The sequence below is a fragment of the Glycine soja genome, chromosome 20 (assembly GCF_004193775.1).
Source record: "Glycine soja cultivar W05 chromosome 20, ASM419377v2, whole genome shotgun sequence".
NCBI classification, from domain to species: Eukaryota; Viridiplantae; Streptophyta; class Magnoliopsida; order Fabales; family Fabaceae; genus Glycine; species Glycine soja.
Genome location: NC_041021.1, coordinates 7,883,814 through 7,894,170, shown reverse-complemented (window position 1 = coordinate 7,894,170; position 10,357 = coordinate 7,883,814). Strand labels below are relative to the sequence as shown.

The following is a 10,357-nucleotide window of genomic DNA, read 5'->3' as shown; positions in this document are numbered from 1 at the left end:
TGAAGGGATAACATTGGGAACTATCAATGAATCTCACATTCAAGCTTTTGTAGAAAAAAATGTGTTTGAGAAAAGAAACTCCACTAAAAATGATTAAATATATTATTTTTCAACAAAAATTAGTTATCTATAAAGTCAATGAATATTTAATAAATAATTAATATAAAAATCAATAAGTTATAAACAAATTTTTTTTTTGAAATAGTTATTATAAAAGTTAATATATATATATATATATATATATATATATATACGTTTTTTTTAAAGATAATTATTGAATAAACCACCAAATTGGTCTATAGAGTGTTATCATACCCAAACTTTTAGTTATTGAACTATTTTTCTATTTATTTTGAAGTTTACTCTAGAGAACCGGAAGAAAATCTTAAAATTATGACCCTCACAGTTACATTTGTTTTTACTGTTAGGGGCAAGACCAAATTTCAATGACGGATTGAGGGACCAACAATAAAAAATAAAATTCATCTACAATATATATAACATAAAAATATTCATAAATTAATGTTCTAAAATGTTTATTATAGTAATATTCTATCAAAACATAGAACATTTTTCTTGCATGCATGAAAATCATCTATAATTGAATCTATACTAAACCTTTTAGCCATTTGTTTTTCAACTTATACTAACAAAAGTCAGTCATGAATTCATCTTCCATTTTATTATGAAGTGTAGTCTTGACTATATTAATAGCTGAGAAAAATCACTATGTAGTAGCTCTAGACATAAAAAATATTTCAACTGCAAGAAAAATAAAGTCAAACAATTATTGAATTAACAAAGCTGGAGAAATTTGACACAAATAATAATGATTTGTATTTCTTAACTAAGTGGTTAAGAATTTGAATATTGATCTTGTGTTATGGAATAAACATTTGAGATTGAAGGACTTTTTGGAAGTGGCTACTATATATGTTTAACACAAAATTAAAATAAATGAAAATAAAAATACTAGTTGAAGAAAAGCAGTAGTAAGTCGTGTTATTTCGGTCAAGACACAGGTTGAAGAAAATGGTAGCACCTAGGCACTAGGTTGAGCCAACCAATTCCAATGAATGGGGTTTTGTCTTTGTCTAGTGCCCTATTGTTGTTTGTGAGGAAGAAATTAAAGATGATGTAGATGGATGTGAGTTCCCTAATCTTGATTGTGGAGTCGTGGTGGAGGGTGAAAGAGATGTGTGGGGAGGGATTTATGAGCTATCCAAAACGGTGTCATTTGGAGGCGTGAAAGTGGTGCACATTGGCAAGGAGTTGTGAACACAACACACTTTGGCTCGGCTACACGATGATACAAGTTTGGGCTTGAAGAAGAAAAGGAAGTTACCTGAAAGGAGGGAGAAAAGGATGGAGGTGACGAGAAAAGAATGAAGGAATAAAACCTGAAACATCATGGCTGGAAATCACCTCTGACAAAGGCGAACAATGGTCGAAGATTATGCTGGAAAAGGATGGAAGATCTGATGTGAAAGAAATTTAATAACAAGATTCATTTAATGTCTCAAAATTATGATTCACGTTGGACCATTTATTAGGTAATCTTCACCACGAGATAAGGAAAGTAATATTACATTTAATTAACAAATTTAATATATTTTTTTTTATAATATTATAATTTATAGTTTTACTCCATATAATTTTTTTATTTTTATATCTAATAGAATGACGTTATTTTAATTTCTTATTATACATATTTGTAGTCTTTAATAAGAGATTTAAACCACCTATTTTATTAAATAAAGACAAAAAATACAAGAATTAAAATTAAAATGACATAACACTGAATTTAATAATTAAAAAATTAAAAATTATGTGTTATGGATAAAAAAAAGAGGATGTGATAACGTTGAAAGTCGTCTGTAGCCATTATCGTTACCCGGCCCCTCCCTCTCATCAGTCAAGACACACTCTCTGCTCTGCTAATCGCGGCGTTTAATTGGTAACTGCTCATTCTTTTTATTGCTTTTACTCTTTTTGCTTTGCTTTGTTCTGAGGTTTTTGTTTTGTTTTGTTTAAGGTTTGTATTATTCAAGGTTTCTGTTCATTTGGATTTCGCTTTGTTGAATAGTAGTATGAACTTCCAACCACTTTTAAGTTCAATTAATGTTATTATTCACATAATTTTTTTGGCCACATGATTTTGTACTGATTTTGAGGGTTAGGATTCGAAGAATGCTTTGATTTGTTTTCTTTCCATTAAAATTAAAAGGAAAATGGAGCAATTTTGGACCAGATTTTGATTTTTGATTTCCTAGTAATTAAATTAAGCTTCCCCCTTTGGTTGTTTTTTAGGCTGTTTTTAGATTTGGGCTATTTGGTTTTATTTACTTTTGTTTTAGTAATTTTCTGTTAAGGGTCTCCCTCTTGTTACCGAATTATGTTTTCTATATGAACCTCATGCTGTGAAAAAAATCACCAAACTGCATGTTGGACTAGTAAGAAACACAAAAACCAAACTTAGCAGCATATGCTTGCTATTCACTTTTATGGCACACCCTATAACAGGGAAAATAGAGCAAACCCTTAGATTTTGGTCAATATTGTACATGACAAGTTGAGGGAAATAAGTAATAGGGGTGTGTGATGTTCTTACCTTGAAATTCCTGATGTGCTTCAGTCTTAGTATTTGGAAAAATATGTATGTTCAGTTATGTTGAAATTTGAATCAGAATCTTCCCTTTCTGGGCTTGACTCCTTGTGTTTTTCTTCATTCTTCTATGTGTTGTTTCATTGAGCTCATATTTTTGTCCTTAGTATTGTCCTTTTTTCCCTACTGATTTTATGTGGTGAATTTGAAATTGTGTATTGAAAGTGTTCTCTTCTTTTGGTTTTAATCATAGAGAAAAAATCACTGGGAAAATATGAAAGAGGGAATGGGGCTGACACTTAGGAGTTATAATCATTAGCATTCTTGTTGTCTGGATACCATCTGAAATGAAATTGATTTAGCTAAATAATAAATTAGCCAACCCTTTCCAGATGAAAACAAGATAGGAAGAACAGTCTATTAGAGTAATCAGGTGCACTCAAAGAGTATTAATTTGTTATAGTATAACTCCTTCAATTATTAAGTTTTATTGTAAGTTGTTAAGTGCTGGTATCAAATGCATAAAATCAACATAATCACATGATGATAGACCAGAGACCCACTATTAGAAAGGTGTATGCGAGGAAAATAAGAGGGGATGTAGAGAATAGTGACTCTAAGAAGACTAACGGAATGATTGAGTAGTTGATAGTTGTAATCAGAGAGTTGTTAAGCAGTTAAGGGGTGGTAGTTACAGGAATTATATAGAGAGAAGAGAAAAGTGGAATGGTATCACACTTTGTAAGGTGATTGAGGAGAGAACTTGTCTCTCAAAAACCAGTGCTGTACCATTCTTTACCCTAACCAAATCTTCAACCACGAATTGGGAAATTAGAGGTTCTGCTCAACAATACCAATTAATTATTCTTATTATTGTTATTGTATTTAAATGTTGATTAATATAATAAAGAAAAGAGAGGAAAGAAACAAATGAGCATCACTGTACATGTTCTGTTAATTGGAGCTGGGCATTTCTTCGTTCCCTTTTCACAAACTTTCTGATTTCTTCAGATCAAAACTCTAATACCTCCAATTTCAGTTTTCATATTCCATAAACCTCTCTCTAACTTCTCAAAAGATTTTCCCCATTCAACAGCTTGACCCACATTTTCTGAGTTTTTTTCCCTTTTAATCTAAAGCCATAGCTATGATGTTCTGCAAATTAGATTCTATGATAATAATGTTGACTGAAGCTATGCCTGAAACCAGTTACATATACCTATATCTCCTATGCCATATATATGTTTTGATTAGTTATATGATCATGAGATATCTTCTGATAGATACACTAATTGTTTCATGTTAAATTCCTAGGATATACTACTAGACAGCTCTCTTCTTAGTAAGGTTGCCTCTCTGCCACAGCCAATATGCTTTTTTTAAATTTAATGATGCATTATTTCAGTAATGTTACAATTGAATGGATAGATTTTATTTTACTTCTGAAATTTGTTCACATGTCTTTTATATAAAATTTCAGAGCTTGGTCTTTTATATGAAGGGGCCTAGCCATATTTGTATATGACTAGACCCTTTTGTTTTAATATGCTTTTTTGTATGTCATTAGTCGTTTGATGTTGACATTATAACCTGATATTGCTCAAGATTCTCCATGGCAACTATGAGAGGCTGTAATCAATTAGAAGGATGAACCACTGGACTACTCTACTTCAATTTTTGAAGGAAGAAAGGGTTCTAATAACAGCAGATTTTTGTTCCATCATCATATTATCTGAAGTTCTGGTGGAAAATGGCTGCTGAAGAGGATAAGAATCTTGTTGAAATTTTGGAAAACCAGAATCCAATAGATGTTGCGAAATACATGAATTTTGTCAGTGCCCCCCAAGCTGGTGCTATAGCTACATTTTCAGGCACAACACGAGACACCTTTGAAGGAAAAACAGTCATGGAGTTGAGATACGAAGCTTATGTTCCAATGGCAATACGCTGTATCAAGTCAATCTGCTCATCTGCTAGAGCATCCTGGAACCTACATTCCATTGCTGCCGCTCATCGTCTAGGCACAGTGCCTGTTGGTGAAACAAGTGTCTTTGTCGCTGTCTCATCTGTCCACAGGGCCGATGCACTGGAGGCTTGTAGATTTTTTATAGATGAGATAAAAGCACAAGTTCCTATTTGGAAAAAGGAGGTCTATTCAAATGGGGAGGTTTGGAAGGAGAACAGTGAATTCCTAGAGAGGAGGTCTGAGCTTGGTAACAAGGATGCAGGTTGCTGCGAGAAAAAGGTAGAAATTAAAGAACACAGCAAAAAATCTTGCTGTGGGACTAAGGTTCGGGTTGATAATGAAGGTATCTAGGACTAATATCAATGTTGGGGATCAAAGATACAAGAGGGTAATTGCAATTAGTTTAGTTTGAAGAATATCTTTCTATTCCTCCCTTCCTTTTTGCTCATTCTGTCTATACAATTATATTTAAACTTTGAAGGTAATAATAAGTTTGCCTATTGAGATAGATAGGCTATTGTGATATCGCTTCACTGATTGAGGTAGATGCAGATTGTTCAATTAATTGAATTATATTCGATGGTGAAGGAAGACAATATCAAATACAAGGGCTAAATTTATAATAGTGTATAATAAATATTTTTCAAATGGACTTGTTTATACTGTACGTTTAATTTTATTTTATTGATAAAAATATTTTTTGGTATTTATAATTTTAGTTTTCAAATTAATTTTAAGCTCTTATATTTTATTTTAATTTATAGACAAATTATTCTAATTACATTTTCTTTAGTTCCAACTATTATATTTTTTATATTTTGAATTTTACTGTTAATCTTAAACTATATCTTAAAATATTTTCAATCAAGTTAAAATAAAATAAAAAATTTCATACATTTAAATAAATATCAAACTTTCATAATATTAATTATTGTAATGGTTAAAATATATTAAGTACAATGTTATAAATAAAATAAATAATGTAAATAGTCTAATCATTAAAAAAAATAATGTAATATAAAAATATTTAAAAATAATAGAAAAATAAAATAAACCTTATCAATATTAGTATCTTGAAGTATATTGCTGAAATAACAATAAATATAGCAAAAGTTATAATGGTTAAAATAAATAGTGTAATATAAAAAATCAAATAAATAATAAAAATATAGACTTATTATCTATCATTATTAGTATCTTATGTAATAAAAAGATAAAAATAAAAAATTTCATCTTATCTAAAAAAGAATAAATTTAATAAAACCTTACCTAATTAAAAAAAATATATAAATTTCATCTTATGAGTGGGAAGAGAAATAAAAAATATAATAAGATCGTACCTTATATAAAAAAAAGTAAAAAAAAAATTAATATTTAAAGGACAAAAGAAAAATGCAGTAAAAAAGAAAAAAGAAAAAAGGGAAATAAAGCATAAGAAACTAAAAGTTAGAAACTAACCTTTTTAAATATGGGTGCTCATGGCCTTCGGATCGGTTTTGAGCAAAATTCAAGACTCAATTTAATTAAATTTGATGGATTTGGTTTTCACATTTTTTTTTGAAACCCAACCCAATTCATTCATGAATAGTTTGGTTCGGTTAATATCAATGAGTTACGCATTTAAATTTGATTTTTTTTCTTAGAACTATTTGATATCATGATTCATCCAAATATCTAATACAATTAATACAATATTATTAAATGTCTGAAAATAATAAAATTGATTCATTTAATACCATCAACATAATATTCTAAAAAGATTAATATAAATTAAAACAAAATATTCTTCAACAAGATTTAATATAATAGTCTGAATCACAACTATTTCTTATAATAAGTTTTGTTGCAACTAGATTTGCTATAACCAAATTTTTTTTTGTAATTAAATTTGCTAAACAAAAACAAATGAACAAAATATGATCAATTAATATTATAAACATGACAGAAAAAATAAAATGAAAAAGATAAAACAAATAATAATGTAACTCAAAATAATAACTTAAGAAGTTCTATGGTCCCAACACTTCCCATACTTGGAGTTGTTCCAGTACTACTGAATTTAAAGTCAAACCAAACAACTCTACAAATTTTAATTGGTTCGATTCAGTTTTGATCGGATCTATACATTTAACCCCGTGACTCAATATGTACATGAACGATTTTGATTGATTTGGTTCAATTTTTACCTAAATATATAAATGACTCAACCCAACTCAGTTTGGGTCAATTTGAATTCACTAGTGACCCGTAACAATAAACATCCTTTTCAAAAGGTTGTTTGAAATAGTGTAAAAACACACACTACATCTATTAAATAAACTTGTTTACCGAGTCTTATTTAAACATGTTTTTTAGTTAAAATAAATGCTATCAAATCTGTTTTTGGCATTTTTTTTTCTTATACTCTCCATGTGAATACAAAAAAGTTACACACAAGTTTAAATATCATGACAAATGTAACCTAATTTGAGATTTTTTTCCAATAGTAACAATAAAAAGAGAAAGTAATTAAATGAGTTTAATTTCTGTAAATAGTCAATTGTAAAATAAATTTTAAAGTAGTTTTTATAAAAAAAATATTAATGTTATTTTACAAGACAACTTTATAACTAAATCAGAGTGGAAAAACATTCATGATTTTAGTGTATTTAAATTGAAATCCTAATTATATTCAATGTTTTATTCACACAAATTAAATTTTATTTTTTTATAAAAAATTATTGACACAGATAATTCGACATTTTGAGTCTCTTTAAGTAAAAATTTAAAATTCGATTCTTGGCTTGAAACTAAAATAAAGATATAAGTTTATCCAAAAATTAGGCTTAGTAGGAGGGAAAATACACCTCCTTGGTCTTACCTAAAAAAATCTTAAGTCCCTTTTAAATTTTTAATGTAAAAACATTTTAAATATTGGTGCAAACAGAACAGAACAGAGGTTCTGGGTTTTCTTTTCCCATTACAAAGTACAAACATTCTGCAGCAGAACTCGCCACCGTTCGGACTCGATTTCTTGGTTCCTCGTATATGTTTTCTGACTTTTTTTTTTACTATGTTGTCTTCTGCCTTAGAATTTGTGCTTTGTTTCTTCGTTCACAAATCAGAATCAAGATATCATTACTGCATTCGCACGTGTTGTTTTTGTTGATCTGGGTATTAAGGGGCGAGCCCATTTATCTTTGCTGTTGAAGTTGAGAGTGCTGCTAGGTGCACCCAGCAATAATGCTGGTGCACCCAGCAATTAAGAGGAAAATACAAATGTGCCCCTGGGCTAATTAATTAAAAAAAAAAACGGTTCATTTCCGCCATTTCTTCTTCTTCGCGATTTCTGTTGCTTCTTCCTCTTCCTCGCCATTCCTCTTCTTCCTCGCCATTGTTGCTTCTTCGTGACCTTCATTGGTGACCTTCGCATCCTTCTTCTTCCTCTCGAAAAAGCTTGGCTGCGTCTTCTTGTGCGTCTTCTTCGTGACATTCGTTGGTCTTCTTCGTGACCTTCCAATCGTGTGCTTCGTTCGTCTTGTGTGGGTGTTGACGGTGGTGTTGCTGCGTCCTCGCATCGGCATTGTCGAGGTAAGTTCCTCTTCGTCTTCGTCTCCGCTATGGGTGTTAACAGGGAACCTTCCTGATCAACTTGATCCGTAATATTTTCGGATCATGTTGATCCAGAATAGCTTACGGATCAACTTGATCCGTAAGCTTTTCTGGATCAACATGATCCGAAAATCTTACGGATCAAGTTGATCCGGAAGGTTTGTAAACACAATTTTCGGATCAAGTTTATCCATAAAATTTTCCGGATCAACATGATCCGGAAAATTTTACGGATCAACTTGATCTGGAAATGTGTTTACACCTTTTCTTTATTACGGATCAACTTGATCCGTAAGTAGTGTAGAAACAGCTTACGGGTCATGTTGATCCGGAAGTTGTCTGAAACTGCATTTTTAAAATTGCTAACTCTGAATTTTGTGTGTTTTTGATTCTGAAATTTGCAGCTTACTTCATCAAGGCTATTTCTTTAATACAAGGTCTTCGTTTGAACTTTGAACAAGGTGAGTACTTGATATATTTGACAAAATTTTTTTCAATGTTTAGCATTACTTTGGTAGAATAGTAAATATTGGCTGTAATTTGGATCATTGTTATTAGATTGTTGTTACAATTTGTTTTGACCTTAGTCACAATTTGGTTGTAAATAATGACATGTTGACATTTAGATAGATAAATAGTATTGATTGATTAGTATGAATTATGATTATATATACATATATTGATTATCCAAATAGTATGAATTATGATTATATTGACATGTAAATAGTCAATGTTACATTCAACCATTTAGACATTTTTTTTACCCCAAAGTCTTTCACAAAACTTCTCTTGACACTTGTGTAAGTCTCTTTTTTAATTAGGTACCTTTCCATCAAAACCTCATTAAAGATAAATGACTTACATTGTAAACCTTCCTAACATAAATTGATTCTCTGCAATCCTCATGTCTTCCTTTATAAAGTTTCGAAGTCAATGATAAAGGGTCCAAAACTAGCCTCCCGGATGTTGAGAGAAAAATTGTCCCTAGAAGCTTGTTTACATTGATGTAGACTACAAGTGTAGCACAATTTAATCTATTAGGAGAGGGTAGTGTAATTTTAAAAAATATAAGAGAAAACAATATTATTTGAGCATCTCTCAAAGGGAGGGGAGTGTAATTTATTCTAATAGAAAAAATAAATGGTTTAGTGTTTCTAGGTTACACCACTATATGACCCATGTACTATTTGAATGTGAAAAGTAATTGATCCTTACAACAACAACAACAACTACAAACACCTTATTCCAACATGCATGTATTGCACCAAATCCCTAAATTTGATCCTTACACCAGTTAAATATATCCAAATGCTATTTTCCAATATTTTAGTTTATTTATATAATGCTTAGCACTTTGGTTAATTTACATTAACACGATTAGCCACACTCATTGTGACTATCTTAAATTCCTCCAAAAATGTCTCTTGAGAAACAGGCTTATCCAAATCAGAGCCATCTTGAGATAGCAATGCCGGTTCCACAATGTTGCTCAATACCTAAACCAAAAAAAATGATAAGCCAAGAGAGGAAGGAATTAAATGAAACAAGTTTGAGATTTTTATGTTTCTTGGTTAAAGTATAAAAATAAAGATTCTTAGCAACAAATGAAAACTTGTTTTAATTTCTCATGACTTTTTTGGTAACATAAGGAATTCTTTGTTCAACAGTGAGCTTTCCAAGAGCTTCAATTATATGGTCATGAAGTGATCTGTCAGGGGACTCAATTTGAGAGAATATGGATACCATTTCAGCTTCATAACCTGAACCATTCCTGCTTCCCATGTGTGAATTCATTCAACACCTATGCAATAAATCATTCTACATGTCAATTATCTCTTCCTGATTGGCTCAACATTGGCCAATCAAAGTCTTGATACACAAATATAATTAATCTTATAGAGGAAAAGGAAAATTTAATGAAGAGATAAACAATCCATTTAATCCTCATAATGTCAAGTTATTTTAGAACTAACTGCTGCTACTTTTTTTTTGGCTTCTTGTGACATTTATAAAACCATGCATGGAGACATTTATAAAACAATCCATTTAATCCTCATAAGGAAAATTTTACCCTTAATTCTCGCTACAAAGTCCTAAATTCTTTGATCCATTGAATTTTGTGCCTTCTCTGGCCTGAATTAAATTGTCCATACTCTATTGATGTTAGTATCAATGAGACGAACACAACCAAAACC

The 10,357-nt window shown here is 30.5% G+C and overlaps 1 protein-coding gene across 1 annotated transcript; it reads left to right on the top strand.

Moving 5' to 3' along the window:
* The first annotated feature begins 1,826 nt into the window (after nt 1-1,826).
* Nucleotides 1,827-5,094, top strand: LOC114403884 (molybdopterin synthase catalytic subunit-like). Its single transcript, XM_028367097.1, has 2 exons — nt 1,827-1,957; nt 4,211-5,094. Exon 2 carries the CDS (start codon nt 4,356-4,358, stop codon nt 4,920-4,922), a length of 567 nt encoding a protein of 188 aa, XP_028222898.1. The 5' UTR covers nt 1,827-1,957; nt 4,211-4,355; the 3' UTR covers nt 4,923-5,094.
* The last annotated feature ends 5,263 nt before the right edge of the window (nt 5,095-10,357 follow it).

Excerpts from the sequence above, each read along its gene's own strand:
- LOC114403884 (XM_028367097.1), top strand. The coding sequence starts at position 4,356 with ATGGCTGCTGAAGAGGATAAGAATCTTGTTGAAATTTTGGAAAACCAG.